A 16,906-nucleotide genomic window follows, 5' to 3' on the forward strand; every position below is an offset into this window, starting at 1 on the left:
TGAAAACTGACAAAGGAAAGGAACTTTTGTGATTCGTTTGTTACATCAGGCCCTCTGCAATAAGAGACTATCATTGTTTAGAGAGACTTTGGCGGAAGGCCCCGACGCCTAGGTGTTGAACTGTTACCTCGTGGCCAAGCAGCCAGAGTGTGTGCAAAGCCCGCACTGCCACCTTGCCTGTGCTGAATACATGGGAAAGGGAAACCAACTGCTCAACTATCCTGACATATCAATTCTTGAACACTTCTCTTTTGCATTCATTATTATCCAACACTATTTTGCATTTAGAAGTAAGGATTGACAATAGGTTTATTAGTATAGGTCCTTCTATTTTGACAGACTTCACTAGGACTGCTTTATTATTTGATGGTTGTAGCTTGCTCCCATCTTTCGAGTTAGGTTTAGATGGGCGTTCTACAAACCCACTGAAGTTCAATAAACATCCTTGAACTGTGAGCACTTGTGTCTGTCCTCACTGTTTGATACCATGCCTTCCTTACACTAGTTGTTCACACTAGTTCAAAATGGTAGAACCACTGCCAAGGATCATCACGACATTAGTCCAGACGAACAAGTATTCACTGAGACTTGGCTGGAGGCATTGTTGAATGTTTTCAATGGTAGTCCATGGGTCTTCAGCTGGCCGTCACTCTTCGTAGTAGTCTTCACACCAACAGTGATCTGTTGCAGGAGTCATCCTTTTGCCCTGTATTTTCGCCAGGGTCGCCCCCAGCTCTAAAATGGATGGGATCAGTGTTAGGGCAATTTTCTTTTTTGCAAATCTTACCCTCTCTGTCCCGAGCCTCCCGCCACTACTGCTGAACACTCTGGGATTTTGTCTGACTCAGACCTTTTTTTATCTCACCCACCTCATGCATGCCCTTTAGTTTTTGGACAACTGGACCCCTTCTTACAAGGACCCAGTGGCAGGGAGACCTCTCCCCTTAGTCTTTGGCTCCATGGTTTAATATGGCAGCACCCCGCCCCCCACCAGCATATAGGGTGGGACACAGTACCCAGTGCAATGTCGTTTTGGGTTCCCTGGTGAGTCCCTAGACTTTGCAATACAGATGTACTTGCGTCCTTTTTTTGACTAGTGCCTTTTGCTAATTGTAACACAAGCCATCTTCAATGGAGTACTGTGGTGACATTTTGTATACCCTTAACTTGTTTCTAAGTGGCAGTTTTTCTCATTTCTAGACATCCTCTGAACAGGCTGGTGGAAGTTGTTGCTGTTTAACCTGTTATTGGAGTGCATCATCCAAGGCTGCTGCTGAAGCCATGATAATGCTCTAAAGGGGACCATATACTCAATATGTCGCCACAAACTCCTAAGCTCTGTTCAAGATGCCCTGCCCTTTGCTAGCAGTCCTTCCATTCCAGGTAGGGTGGTGCTCCCCTTCTCCATGCACCTTAGCAGGCTCCTTGCAAGAAGCCCAAAAATGCTCTCCTTTGTGTGTGAGCTGGTCCAAAGTGGGGAGGGGGCTGTCTGCCCCCAATCCACATTTCCCAGAGAGCTAGGCCATTGCTGGGAAGATTCTGGGAGGCTGGCTGTCTCCAATTAGACAGCCACTTTCAGGTTTGAAGTTCCTTACTGAAGGCCTGGGGTCTCCCCTAGCCCCTTTTTGGATATAAGGAGACTAGCTAGGGTCAGGAACCATGTCAACCTGAAGAGATCCAAAGAAAACAATGAATGGGAATGACAGAGGATTGCTGTAGTGACCAATACTGGCCCAACAAGAACAACTACGTCACGCACATCTACCTTCTACTCAACAGGGAAGATCTCTGAGGTGATTTCCACCCCAAGGCCAGTGCGACCACCCAGTCACCTGTTTGAGATGTGTTGCCCGTTTTACATCACTGGAGTGTACACGGTTGAATTTGCTCTGCAAGGCCTCAAACCAGACACCCGCTGTTGCAAGGAATTCCAGCTGACTAATGTCTGCAACTAGTTGTGGGCAACTTCAAGGCTCTGCTGAGACACTGGAAATCCGCTAAGCTGTCTCCACCACGCAACGTGCCTGCAGGACAACCAAAATTCAATCGCCTGGCTGCTGTCCGGGGTCAACATAAGAAGTGCATCTATGAAGATCTCTGTGAGGGTCCCTTCTTCACAGTGGAACTGAGTCAGTATTTTTTCCCTACAATCTGAGGTCTCCAGAGGAATATAAAAACGGCCAGTGATTACCGACTTGAACACGCCAACAACCCTGCACAGCAACAATAACGGTGAGCCTTGCTTCCCCCAGCGATTTACTGTCATCTTGGACCATTTCTAACTTGCTAGGGGCTTTGGGCCAGAGATATATTATGTCTCTTAATCTGCCCCACCACCACCCATAGGGTTGACAATGGGCACAAAGGCCTGCTTACCTTAGCATTATCCAGGGCTGACCCAGTGAAGTGTTCTGGTCAGTACTTTTTTGGTCCCCCCCCCTGAAGAATCCCACAGGTGCTAGTTGCTCTTCCTTAAACTAAACTGGACTTCCAAAGCTTAGTATACAGTGTCAGGTGCCTTATAATTATAAGGTATAACTTCAATATAAGATAACATCTCTTCCTCCCTACTTTAAAGATTGCATTTCATGTATACCTTTATGCTAAAGTAACTTGAATTAGGTCACCCCCTTGGGAGTTGCACTCTAACTGTGTTGTATATAGGTCACTATATTTTTACTTACCTTATGATATCTAAAGTGTGCCTTAGAAGGGCACTGAAATAGATTGTTATTTTTATAACTTACCTGTGTGGATATTTTACTTACCTAATAAGCGAAGGTTCAGTTGTACAACACAACAGTGCCCTCTTCTGCCTTAGATTGGTCTTGCTGCTTGGTCACTGCTACTTAGAAGAGTGGCTTTGCTCAACAGGTATTGTAATTAACCTTGCTAACCCTAGGTTGGCTTTTCCAAGTTCTATCCTAGACCATGATTTTGAAAAACGCTCCTAACAATCAGCAACATTCAAACTGGCAATCCTGGACAGCCTCTTGCCCCACACCTACCCCAGCAACAGACATTATCCTGGCCAAAGTGTGGATTGGGACAACATAGTCCCTGCCCCTACATACAGGGAGTAACTCACTGCCACTTTGCCCGGGAAAGCAGAGACTCTGTCCTGGTAAGGGGTTTTGTTATATGGTATTTCCTGATGCGAGAAGGCTGGAAGAGGTCCAACAGATAGATGGCCAAAGCGCAGGGTGAAAAACGCCTGGCGTATTTTGAGTATATGTAACATCGCAATGGCATTCTACAGTAAACTGCATTAATGCACGTGTGAAGAATAAAAACACAGTAGCCAAATATCTGTTCCACCAGCTGATCTTGGATACTTGATGCCAGTAATGAAAATATTACTAAAAGTAAAAGCAAAAGGTATACAAGGTACCCATCCCGCACTTTACTTTAAGGTGATGTGTGCAGCCCAGAAACAGGGAATTTCAGAAGGGAGACAGGCACCCCAAGCACTGGTAGCCTTTGGGACTGCCCAGTGTCCCAAAACAGACGAGAAAACCAATGTAAGTAAAGCAAAAAGGCCTTACCCATCTTCAAAAGTCAGGACAGGAATAAAGCAATAATAAAAATGTGCGGGTTCCATTAATGTCAATGAGGGGAAAGATGCAGAATGATAATCGTTCATAACAGTAATTCTTAATGCCCAGTGGTTCCCAGGCACATTTTTACAGTACATTCCAAGAATCCTGAGTAACAGCAGATTTGGCTTGATGGCATTACAATCACCGGAAACTAGGTGTACCCAAATTAAATTAAGTACGAGAGGAAAAGAAATTGCATTGATCAAACCACAGACAATAGCTTTTGTAATGACTGCTGCATAGCCCTCACCGTAGTACACAACACAGGACCATAAGGTGGGTAGGCACATTTGCTGGATTAACCATTGCAGGTGTGTCTGATCTCATGCAGGCCAGGAAAGCTCGCATTCTTCTGTTTTTATCTTCCACAGCTTTTCCCAACCACAGCTTTTTGAGATTTGGGCAGGTCCACTCCCGGAAGGCTAGAGCTTCAACGAGTTCTGGAGTCTGTGGAGATTTTCCTTTATAGGCGGCCCATTCCTTAATGATGACTGGGTAATCTACAAAATCATAGGAAAAGCATGTGGGTTGAATAAAGATTATTGTATATTTAAACGAAGTCACATTTTAATAGACTTGCAAACATTTCGAACATCATTAAGTGCATTTAATTTATGTTGATGAGTTTTGTGGCTGTTCAATCAAAAACTGCAGAAGAGAACCGACATTTAAATTTAGCCAAGTAGACAATTGCATTATATTTCTAAATCCAAACTTAAAAATGTTATGTTTATATCAAGTTTATTTCCTCCTGACTCCTCCCCACTTCTTTGCTTCCAACATATTAAAGAATCGTTTGGCTTGCCACAACAAAGCAACTTTTATTGGCAAAATAATAACATTGATACCATTTGTTCCTATTTAAGCTTTCTTTATAATTGCCTGGCTATAATGTTATGCTTTTTACATTTTCCATGTTTGGAAGGAGGTGGGAGTGTGGGGGATAATCAACCGCAGTTTGCAGTAAACTAAAAGTGGGAAAAATTGGCAAAATAAATTCAGCAAAAGTGCATTTTGAAAAATCTCAGATACCAAAAGACAACCCAGGAAGGATGGCCAGCTTAAACAAGAAACCAGAAGGTACAGGACACAGGGCCTATACAATCCTGAAGTACAGCTTTGTTTCAAAACCCTCCAGCAATGCAGGCAAGTAAACCTGCAAAATCCCAATAACCAGACGAATGGCCCGGGTCTCCCCTCGGATATAATCATATGGTCGTGGACTGACCCAGCCCTACAATCGCACAAGGCAGAAATGCAAAGATGCTGGCAGCCAGACAATCAACCTTGCCGTACAACCCCACCAAACACTCCAGTCCCCACACTTTGTGAGTTTGCATGTCTAGCAGTCTAAACAAGTCCAAACAACTACATAGGGAGCATGGCTGGGTTCAAAGCGAGCCTATGTTTGCACAATGGCCATTTGAGGCCTACCTTGTGGTTTTCCCCCCAAAGAAAGTAATGGCCCAAAATAAAATGGCAGAGAGCAGATTTTAAAAATATATAACTACCCCCATGTCTGTCATAAAGGTACATTGGGTTTCTAATATCTGCTACATCCTTGGTGAAGCTAGCACTATATTACCGCTGCCACAAGTCTGCTCCACATCAACATTGTAGGGTGATATAATCACTATAGGGCCAAAATGGTGTGCTTTAAAAAATAACACCTCTGTCATAGAAGCCTACCATAGAACAACATGACAAACATGTTTGCAGTGGCATGGGCACTTAAGCCCACCAGACCACAAAAATAGGTCGGATATTCTAGAAAGCTGAAGAGAAAAACAAAAAGGTTAGGGGTCCCATAACAAGGAATTCTGTGCCAACATCAAGCAACCCAGCCCCTCAAACTCTAATCAAGAAAAGTAAATAACCTCAGTTAAGTCAAGACCATTGGGGTAAACTACTCTCAACTTTGGTTATGGCACTGTAATGAACACTATGACAGTTTGGTCCTGAGATTCTACAGTTCTGGTCACAATCAGCACTCTTTCGGTAAAGAATCACCACAATGATGGAGTTGGTTGTGGTTTAAGGGAGACCTTTGTGACTACTCCGACATTGGAAGTTCCCCAGGACACCTCAAACACGACAAGCAGTTGAGGTAAGACTGCACATGAGCAGCAAGTAAAAGGACTTTGTCAAGAATGGGAGCCCTGGTGAAGCTTGGGGACAGCAAAGCAGCAAGCTCCCATGCTCACAACTAGCATGCAGTGCACGATTCACAGCACAAGGCGGCATGCAATCCTAGCAATAGGAATAGGAACAGTTTGCTCCCTCTAGATGCTGTAATACAGGTACAGTACCGCTACTCCCTAGAGCTCCAAGAGGACGACCTTGTTAATGATGCAGGACTTTTAGGACCACCAGCTCAAGGGAGTGAAGCACTCAGAAGGTATCCTCTCTAATTTAAGAGCAGAGCCTTGCTTTACGGTGGAGGACTTGGGCAATAGTTGTCCTAGCAGGTATCATAGGGCGTTCCTCTGCTGCACCTGTCTTTGAATGGTTGGTGTTAAGATAGATTTCTAGAATATGGCCTGGTGGACAGAACTTAGGAAGCAACCCCCACCCCAGTTATAATGTACAAGAAAGAGGGGTTTGCCAAAACCCAATCAATGTATGTGGACGAGCAGTCAAGGCTTATTCTCAGGAAAGTGAGTGGGGTCAGGGGCCCTGAATGAGTCCTTACAGTATGGCACACAATAATTCAGTTTAGAAAGTAATGATAAAACATACAGTTATTTAAGGTGTTAGGCAATATTGTATGTAGTAACCCTGTGGGAGACTACACCAGCCTTGTATTCTTGGCAATAGGTAATCCATCCTTTGGTATAAGCCAGTACTACACAAGTTGGTAGAGTGACTGAGCAGTCAATTTCAAGAGGGGTCAATGTGAGTAGTAGGGTTGCAACATAGAGGTTCACAGTGACATGCATTCAAATAACACTTATACTGAAGGTTTCTTTATTAAAATAATTATGTATTAATTTGTCAATTTTAAAACAAGCCTTCTTTAGAAGGGAGCAATATGTAACACTTAAATACACTTCAAAATACTCTCCATCAGTTCAATAAAGTAAGTAGACACCCTTTTGGGATGGCGCACAGATACCTGTTCCAATGGTTCAGCCCACTTTAATATAACACAGATATTCCTACATCCTGAGGTGACTTCAATAGTTGGGACACTGTAGACATTAGTATAAAGCAAAAACAAAGAGGTTAAGGCTGGAAGGTTTAGAATGAATCTTAACCACTGGCATTGCTCTGAGCAACCCTCCAGACCATCATTCTTCGCCTGCCAAGCCATTACAGAAGGGGGAAAGACCATATGCAAATCTGGCTTGGCCCCTCCCCAGAAGGGGCAGTCCAGCCCGAACTGCGAGGTCACATCCCTTCTGCACGAGACCACAAGCATCCCCAAACATGTTTCAGCCTTGTTGGGCCTCATCAGTGAGGAGTACCTTGGGTCTCTAAGCCCAGCAGGCACGGGACCCACGTCTGGGCATACACATCCCACTCAGGGTGACAAAGCAAAAACAAAGAGGTGATGGCTGGAATGTTTAGAATGAATCTTAATCACTGGCATTGCTCTGAGCAACCCTCCAGACCATCATTCTTCGCCTGCCAAGCCATTAAAGAAGGGGAAAGACCATATGAAAATCAGGCTTGGCCCCACCCCATTAGTATATCACTTTTCACACTTAAATGGTAATACTGAAGTTGTGGCAAAAAGGAAAAGGTTAGGGAAGGAAACAATGGTTAACAAGATTCTCAAAAAGGTAAGCACTTTAGAATCCCCAATGCAATGCAGGTTAACCCTTTCCCAGCTATGCAAATAAGTTATGTTACTTTTTGGAGGGACAGTTAAACACAAAGTCAGAGGGTAAGAGTCTTCAGGGAGCCAAGACAGCCAATGTCAATTGAGCAAAGTCTAGGGGAGCTGAGGCACTTCTTGAAGATTAGCACAAAAGTCATGCACAATGTTAAAGAGTTTTGTTGTAAAAGAAATCGCTGTTGGGCCACAAGCGGGGAGGCTTGTGAAGGGCAAAGCTGCAAGCAACTCTGCAAAGGGCAGCCAATGCAAGTCTCCAGTCTGAGCAAGCAAGCTACATACAATAAGAGGTTAAGTACCCTCTAGCTCACAGTACCTTGAGTCTGAAGAAAAGGTTCCAGCTGGCTTCTGTTCCTGTTGCAGTCCTGCAGATCCTGTTCCTGTGCCTCAATCGTGGTGACAAGAGGGAGGACATCTGGGGACTCCTGCACTACGGTTTGAAGGTCGGTGGCAGCAATGGGCACAATTCAGATCAGCGGCACTTTACGGTTTCAGCTACTCGCAAATGTCACTATGCGGTTCTTGGACACCTTGTGGACTTTCCTTGATTCTAGGGTTCAGCACACTGTTGAGGTGGCTCAGGCTTGGTCTGTCCCGCTTCGAGGAAATCCAGAGGACCTTCCTGGAGCTCGGGTCCAGCTTAAAGGCGATGCACTCTATTCTGGCGTTTCTATGCCCTGGCACTCGGATCCTGCAGCAGCAATGAAGTACAGACAGCAGACAGGGGTTCCAGTCGAGTTCGTCTTGGGGGCGGATTGGTCCCACCAACCCAAGGGGAGTAGTCGTCCTTGCAGGGCTTCTCTAGTCAATTAGAAATTCAGAGCTTCAGCGAAGCAGCAGGGCTTCACCGGGCAAACCAACGGTCCAGGAGGTTACAGTAAGCTTCTTCTTCGGTTCCTTCGTCCAGTGGTCGACACTGCCTTCCTTGCAAAAGACCCCCCCTTTTCGTCTGCTTTTCACTGAGAGTGAGGTCCCGTTTCCATCCTCCTGGCCATCGGTTTTCCTGCACATGTGGAGTTTGTGCCTGGCTGCGGACCATTCCATTAGGTAGGTGCGCATTCTGTGCATTACTGCACCTCCAGGGGAATTAATTAACCTGAAAAATAAAAAAAAAATGAAAAATGAAATTGCATTAAAATTGTTGGCAAGGACTGTTTGTTTTTGGCATTTTCATCGTGCTGCCATTTTCTTGAGCTTTTTATTACCTGGAGCTGCTTTACTATTTTGAAAGCACAAGTTTTCCCACTATTGCCTGCATATTTGACAGTTTTATGGCCCTTCCAAGATGGCCGCCATGGTTTTCTTTGTTGTGTAGGCAGGCTGTGCTGAACCACCTCTCTGTGTGCAGCACTCCCATGGGTTGCTGAATGTTTTCTTCCATCCAACCAGGGACCGGCAGGCTTTATCCGGCCCTCTCAGCTAAGGCCCACTTCTAAGGCCCGCGTCAGCTCCCGGAACGCTAATTGGTGTCCTCCCTGCTCCTTACACAACGATGCTGCCATGTCACTCCTCTAAGAAATCCAGACTACCTTGACTTTGCCACTCCCAGAACTATGGGGCTGTTCCCTACTTATGGACTCACTCCTACCACCTTTGACTATCACTGTTCTTTTTGCTTGTTACTCCCATGTTGTCACCCTGATGCGCAATGCCTCCTAAATCCATTTGCTAACATCTGAATCCCTGATTGGAAAGTCTGTTTTTGTTTTGTGCTAAAAAGTCAATTCTTGCTGCCCATTGCGAAATTGTCTTAATTTTGCTTGTATACTGATGCTTCTCTAACTTGCCAGCCCAGTGACCTCACCACTCTTTTGTCCCACACCTACCAGCCTTAGCCCCCCAGTTTCTCCATCCTCTCCTCACTTCCACCCCCATGGCACTGTTTCTCCTATCTTTTCCAACTGCTTCTCCATTGACTATCCTTCCCTTCTCACTAAGTCTGGTAGGAAGAAGTTCAAAAAGGATATCTTGGCCTCTAACCCTGGTCGTCCTTTCAGATTAGAAAAGTGACCTCCAAGTATTGGCCGATTGTAAAACTTAGCTTGCCCGACGCACCACTGCCGAGGTTCTCTTTGAAAAGGGCCAAAAACATCCGTGACAAACTTTTACATTCTATTTTTAAGAAAGACCCTCCGAGAATGGGTCTCTGGGACCTACGAACAACTGTTGGCCATTCCCGGTGTGGATCCTGCTCGGTTTGCCAATTCACAAAAAAACCTCAAGGAGTTTAAAATTGGGACCAGAACTTGGACCCTATCGTCTATGACAAACTGGAAAACCAAACAAGTAGTGTACTGCATCCAATGTCCTTGTGGTCTTCGATATGTTTGACAAAGTTCTCGACCAGTCCACATTAGGATTTCTGAGCATCGTTGGGAATTCGATACCGGACGGAATCTGCACCTCTTGTAAACCATTACATCGAACTACAGCATTCTGCCAATGATATTTTATGGTGGATTTTAGATGTAGTCAAAAACACACCTAATGTGTCTTGCTGTCTCCTTCAAAAGGAAGCACTATGGATTTATCATTTATCTACCCACATAAATGGGTTGAATGAGGATTTTCTCCCCATATCTTGAGCACACTTTCTGCTCCTTCCGTTTCTTTTTCCTCTTTCTTTCCCTTTGTTTTTGACATTTTAGCCTCTTTGCGGATGTGACTATCCATTCATATCAATATGTGATGGCTGAGGCCATTCCTACTGGAATTGATTGCCATCGAGTAGATGCTTACCTAATCTGCGTTTCTGACTTGTGCATGTCTACATTCTTGCAAATTTGCATCCCTGATTTGACCTTTTCACCCATGATGCAAATACTGCCCTAGCTTACAATTTACTTTGAGTTTCAGCACTTTCGACATCTGCCCAGTGATCTACTCGCTCGCCTGCCTGCCTTTATTTGTGAATTATTTATTATCATCTTTTATTTCTTCACTTGTAGCACGCGATCCCTCGATATTTATCGACTTTCATTTTCCAGGGATTAGGCAGCCAGTTCACAACATGTCTGTTTTTTCTTTGTGTGACAGCACACGTTCAGATTCACTACTAGAATCAGGAGCTTTCTCGCACATTTGTGCTACACGGTGCGCCTTTGCACCAATTATATCTTCAGCATCCAAACCAGCCGCCAGGACGCTGTATTTATTTCAGAACCCACTCATTTGGCGCCAAGAGCTTCAGCTTTATTTACCTACAATAGCTCTCACGCCGGATGAAATGTAATGCAACTGTCAGCCCTCCAGAGGCCTGGCAGCCTTAACCAATCGCATTCTTTACGTAAGAGACGCGTCGGTTGCGAGCCGGCCAGTTCGCATGTTAGCCCCACAGAGGCCAGGCAGTTAAAATCCAATCCCAAATCATTATATCAGGAGGCTCGTCAGTGGTAAGCCTATCCTGGCTCCCGATTGACGGGGCCCAATGGTAAGCGGTTTTTCAGCTATCGCCCTCCCCCTTTCTTTATCCATCAGGCTCTGCATCTGTAACCTGCCTGCAAACGCATTCGAGCGCTCCGCAGTGCTGGATCGATTCAGCTGCCCATGAGCAGGTTGCCAAATAGCGGTAAGTAGGTTTCCAGTTCTATTTTTGTTTAATTCAATTGAACCCACTCGCCTCAGCCTTGACCTGCACCCAAACCGTACCGAATTACCTCACTTAATTTATTTTTTCCACTTTTGACCGATTCGGACTTCAGGCATACCATTCATTCACGTCTTTTTGCTTTCCTTTTCTCTTCTTCTGTACCGCAGAGAAACCCTTCATCGCGCTCTCCCCTTCTTTTGAAGGCATGAGGCTTCTTGCCCTTCACTTCAAGCACCACTTTAAACCTTAAACTGCTTATTAAATCACTTAGCTCCAAAGGTAGGCGTCTGCCATCTTCACTGGTTCTATGAGTATTCAAGTGCTTTCTAATATTCAGTCATGAAGTATATTCACACACATTCAATTGTCCACAGGTTCACAATTTGATGTTAACTCTTGACCTCAGGATTCATTCCAAGGCACGCTGAGAAATGCCACACCAGCACTAAACTGTTCCAGCGTAATACAAAGCGATATTGATTGACAGGTAGTTCTTTAACCCTACAGTATCCCCCTTTCATTGGAACACCTGTTCTAGCATAATTCTCAAACCCTTGTGTTTGCAATTCTATTTTTTAGAGAGTGTTCTTTCCGACGCACTCCCTTTTTTGATGATGTGGCGCTGCTGTGGGTCACCACGGGCCCAATCACCCAGACGCCCTGCACCTGTTTCCGGTCAGCACCGCGCCTGGTTACTTCCATTTATCCACAGCTCCAAACATTGGTAATTTTTGTGCCTTTTGGCTTTTAACTTTCTCTAAGCAATCTCAGTAGAATCTCAAAGAGATTATCTCTTTCATATTATTTATCAAGTTCATGTCTGCTTCCCCACAGGGTCCAGTTGTGTGATCTCGCCCTGAGGAGGCAACTCTAATCATGTCCTGGAATCATTTTCCAGACAGGTGGCTCTATTGCCGAAACGGGTTTAAGATGTCTACTTAATTTGCTGTTTTTGTTACTTTTGACACGTACATGTAGACAGACCTGTCAACAAAATGAAGAACATAGAGTAACCCAACCTTGCCAACCCTGAAAAAAACTTGTGTATTGGCTGAATACAAGCCAAATCTAAAAATGTTGGCTTAGTTTTAGTTTAAGGTCATCACGTAGAATTGGCAGTTTGTTTGTTTACTCTTAATTTTTGAAGTAAAACCACTATTTCTGTTTGTGTTTCCAATGTTCAACTGTTTAATCAACAGAAAAGTATCTATTTGTTCACTACATTATTTCTCTTAGTTAATTTATGCATTTCTTGTCTATGATGTCTTTTTGCAAAATAAATATGTTTACTGTTTTCAACATGAGACTACCCTGATTGCTTTCTGAGTCTGCAGTAGCCTACATTTATTGGTTCAGTGATACCTTTTTGATACACACATTAAATAACTCATTATTCAAGCAATTCCCTAATTAAATTTATAGCAGTATGGACCCTATTGGTTTTGCTTCGTCCATCGCTGACACCTATTCCAACGCTTCCTCCAGACAGACCCTTACCAACATCCTCTGTCATTCCTTTGCCAGAACTATGGACTCCTCATATGATCTCTGTGCTCTGTCCCATCTCCTCCTCCCCCATTAATGGTGGCACTCGCTGGGAAGTTCTCATAGCTTCCTTCGACTCTTCATCATTAATGTCTACCTAAATGGCACTGTCATGGTCCAAGGCCCTCAGGCCAATCTCCTCCTCTTTGATAGGCGTTTCCCTCGCCTCATCAATTTCCTCTCCCCCTTGGCTATCCTCCTCCTCATCCTCATCCTCCTCCCCTCCTAGGGCTCTTTCTCCTCTGCAGGGCGTACCTCTGACCTGTACCCCTCCACGGAAGGTCTTTAAGGCTGGCAACCTTTTTTATATTTCCACTCCCAACTCTCGCTCTGCTGTCAAAACACTCCTCTGACATCTGGCACCTCCTTGATGAACTAGACCTTGATGTCCTTGTTCTTACTGAGACATGGTTTACAGCCACCTCTGTCACAAGCTTTGACACTCTCCTCCCTGATGGATACAAAATCCTCTCCGCACCCAGATCGTCCCAGTCCGGTGTGGGGGGGGTATCCCTGATCTTTCCTGAGAATTCCTGCCTCCATCTGTGCTTGCTGACCCTCCTTTAGCCACCCCACCCCATCATCCTTCTCGTCCTTTCCTCTTTTCTCTCCTGACAAGGTCGCTAGACAAGTCTGATCCATGAAAGCCTTGTCAAAACAGGTTCATTCCTGTTCCTCTAAAACCATCAAGAACCACATTGACGCCCTCGCTCCGGCCCGTGCTGATTTTTACAACCACTTCTTTGCCTCAGGATCCTTACCCTCCCCTCAAGCACTCGCTTGTGCATCCTCTTCTCAAGAAACCCACAGCTGATCCTTCTTGTCCAGCTAACTATCGCCACATTTCCATTACTCCCTTTCTGGGCAAACTCCTGGAAAATTTGGCATCTCTCAGCTTAACCTTCATTCCAATTCTATTGGCTGTCTCCACGACCAGGAATGAGAGGCCTCTGTGGAGGTGGTGTATTCGAAGAACAGAGGCCAGGGGTTCCATTACTAGTGCGGATAGTGGGCAGCACTGTCTGGTTCATCATCTTAGATGAATGTCAGATGAACGAATGCCTCCTAGTATGATGTTGAACGTTGGCTTTTTGTAGAGCAGCAAGATTAATTGTATAAAAGGTTTGCCTAAGCCCATCCTTTCTAGGACTGTGAAAAGGAAGGGCCCAGAGGTGATCAAATGTCGGGCGTAAGTGAATTTCTTGGATGAAAGCCACATTGATCTTGTGCCGACGTAAATATTGTGTTACTTTTCTCACTTTGGCTGGCTGTTTGCTTTCTTTAATGTTCCACGTAGCGAAGTTGAAAGCGCCAGCATTTCTCCCGTTTGTGCAAGCGGGCTTTTCTGTGTGGCCACCGGAATGTGGCGACAGAGGGGCTTATTATGGTGGGACTGGGCGAGGTGTGGCTCCCCCGTGGGCGGTGCATGTGTGCAACAACAGGCTCCATTGAGCTTAATAACCCCCAACTTGTGTAGATTACCCTCCCGTTTCTCCCGAGCAACCCCCAACTTGCTCATCACTTTCTCCCCTCCCTCTAACATTTAACTGGTGAACTTTAACTTTGCTGCATAGCTGGGCTGTGCCAGGGGCGCTTGGAGTTTTCCAAGCAGTGTGGCTCTCGCTTGGTTATTTGTGTGTTTCTTCCGGCGGTTATATTTGGCGTCTGTGGGGTATCTTCATTCCTTAACATTTGGTCATGGTGGATCCCTTTGCATTCTGTCCCTCTGTGGTTTTCTGGGATTAGCGATGGCGGCTTTGCAGCCTGCTTGGTCGAGATACAAGTTGGCTTCCTCAGGTGACTGGAAGAATTGGGCTTTCCCGTTGTCTTGGACTCTGAGCCTGGCAGGGAAGAGCATTGAGTAGGGGATCTGGTTCTTGCGGAGACGGTGTTTAACGTTTGTGAAGGTTCTTCTTTGTGCCTGAACAGCTGGTGAGAAGTATGGGTAGAGGTGTATGGAGTCCCCATCGTATTGCAAGTCTCCCATTTCCCTCGCAAGTTTTAAGATTGTATCGCGATCTCTGTAATTCAACAATTTTGCGATAATCTGTCGGGGGGGGGGGGGGGGCTCCTGGAACCTGTTTCGATGAGCGGATTCTGTGGGCCCTCTCTATGACGAAGAGATGTGATCGCTTTTCTGGCCCAAAGAGGTCTGAGCATAGTTTCTCCACGTGTGCTTCAATACTGGATTGTAGTTGGCGTTCCCTGACTATCCTCACATTGTTTCTCCTCGAGTGCCCTCTAGCTCTTCATTTTTAGCATTCACCACTTTCATTTGTGTTTCCAGAACCGACACCCTGGTTGTTAGCGTCGTTGCACCATCGTCCAGATCCGATACCCTCTGCTCCACCGCGTCGAGTCGATCGCATGATTGTCAAGCCGATGTTGGAGTTGATCGACTTTAGAGGATAGGCTTAGTCTAGGTTCCCTATTCCTGCCTTCAGCTCAAGCAGAATTTCTCTAATGTCGAATGGTTGGGCAGGATTGTCTTCCTGGTGAGAGTCTTGTGTCAGCGATTCAGGCCCATTGGTTGATCGTGGGGTTCTGGCTGAGCTTCAGGTATCAAAGTTCAGGTTGCGCTGCAATTTGTCCAATTTCCCCATGGTGTGAGGGGGACGTGGTGGTGGGCAGGGGTACACAGGTTCTTTTGCCTTAGGTGTTATGTGGTTCCTTCGGAGTTCTCCTGGTAGCGGATAGTGTATGCTATGGTTGGAAAAGTGGGTCTGCCTAAGTACCCATTTCCCGATGTTCTTGTGGACCAGGTGGGCAATATCATCAAATGGAGTGTCGCCCAGATAATAGTTTACATTGTGTATGCAACCTCCTTTGTTCCTGGTTGGTGCCAGACTTCCTAAGGGGGTTCCTGCCAGGCTGTGCACTGGCAGTTATTGTTTCACGTGCTGGTGAGTTTTTTGCGGCCTGTTGGGATTGTCTTATGTAGAAGTCTCACCTCACTTTCACCAGGGAGTATGGGGGGAGTTGCTTTGTTGTAGAGTTTTTGCTTGGGGACGCTTTCCCAGGGTAGCGGGTTGTCTTTCCTGCTGGGTTATTGAGGTTTGGGTGTTGCAGGATCCCCTATGGGCACCCGATGTTGGTAGAAATCAGGTGCAGCGGAGCAGAGCGCAGACCAGCGCAATGGGGACTGGCAGGGTCCCTCTCAAATTCTCCCTAGGTGACTAGGTGTTGGCTTCCCCTGTTCCCTGGAGCTGCGCTGCGTGCGGCTTCGGATCTGGGGCCTGTGCGCCAAGGTGTTTGTTAGGGCCGGGTTCGCTGCCAGCTGGGGGCGCGCTCGGGATCACAGTACCTTAGGGCCGATGAAGACCACTCCTTGGACCACGGTCTTCAGGGTAATGCGAGTCTCCGCTGGCAGTTGATTCAGAGCTCGGGTCGGCGGAGAAGGCGCTGCACGCCCGCTGCGGTTGCCAGGCCCTGCCCTGGCACTCTCCCTCGGTCGCTGGGTCGCCTGGACTCGGGCGCCAGTCTGGAGGACCCTTGGGCTGGTAATGGTCTGTCCCTCTGTGGATACGGTCGGGGGGGGCCCTCAGTAGGCGCCTGCTTGTGTGATGCGGGTGGGCTGACCCCACGGTACTGGCACTCGAAGGCTGCTGGCAGGGCGTACTGGGGGGGCCCCCAGTGGCTCCGGGGCGAGCGCCTCACCGCGCCTCCTCCGCGGACCTGTGCTGTGTGCTGTTTCCGTCTGAGGTCCCACACACCACCACGCCGCAGGCTCCTCAAATGGCAGCGGCACCCCCAAAGGCCCAAACGCCCACCTCTCGTGGTGTTCTTCAGCAGGCTTGGGTTATGGACCGGGGGGTCCGGATTCTGATATAACGAACAGATTGTGTGTGTTGGAGGCGGCTGTGTCCAAGAGAGATGCGTGAAGTTGAAACTCTGCCGGGATTGCTGCGATTGTCCAGGATTGATCGAGTGCCACAGGGGAGCTCAAATGAGAGCGGCCATCTTGGCCGGCTCTCTAGCGCCCTCTAGCACACCCCACCTTATTTGAAGTGCTGGGGAGATACACTATCCCCTTTCTCACCTACCTGGCAACATTTCTCTTACAATTACAAGTTAACTTGAATGGCTGGTAGCAGTGACATTATTTTTATGACTTTTAGAAATTACTTGCAGCCTGTCAAACCTGATGCAGTAATACACAGGTGGTTCACCATTTTGCTAGAATGGTGGGCTCCTTTTCTCCCCATTTCTAGTGTCTTCTGCCGTCCTAGGTGGGAAAGATCTTGGATGAAGTTTTGTCTTCGGCGGGAATCCTTTGTATTGCCCACCGAGGCTACAGAGTGTCTGTGAAGGCAGGAAGCGAGGTCAGAGTCCTTT

At 46.5% G+C, this 16,906-nt stretch overlaps 1 protein-coding gene across 2 annotated transcripts in view; it reads right to left on the reverse strand.

The window, feature by feature from the left end:
* Positions 1 to 16,906, reverse strand: part of FAM120A (family with sequence similarity 120 member A) — a 1,536,407-nt gene that overhangs the window by 772,893 nt on the left and 746,608 nt on the right. For both annotated transcript variants that reach the window (XM_069643586.1, XM_069643587.1), the window contains exon 11: positions 3,850 to 4,099. In XM_069643586.1, coding sequence (XP_069499687.1) covers positions 3,850 to 4,099 — 250 coding nt within the window. The remainder of the gene's footprint in view (positions 1 to 3,849; positions 4,100 to 16,906) is intronic.

Source organism: Ambystoma mexicanum, chromosome 2p, assembly GCF_040938575.1.
Source record: "Ambystoma mexicanum isolate Mex_15411 chromosome 2p, UKY_AmexF1_1, whole genome shotgun sequence".
NCBI lineage: Eukaryota > Metazoa > Chordata > Amphibia > Caudata > Ambystomatidae > Ambystoma > Ambystoma mexicanum.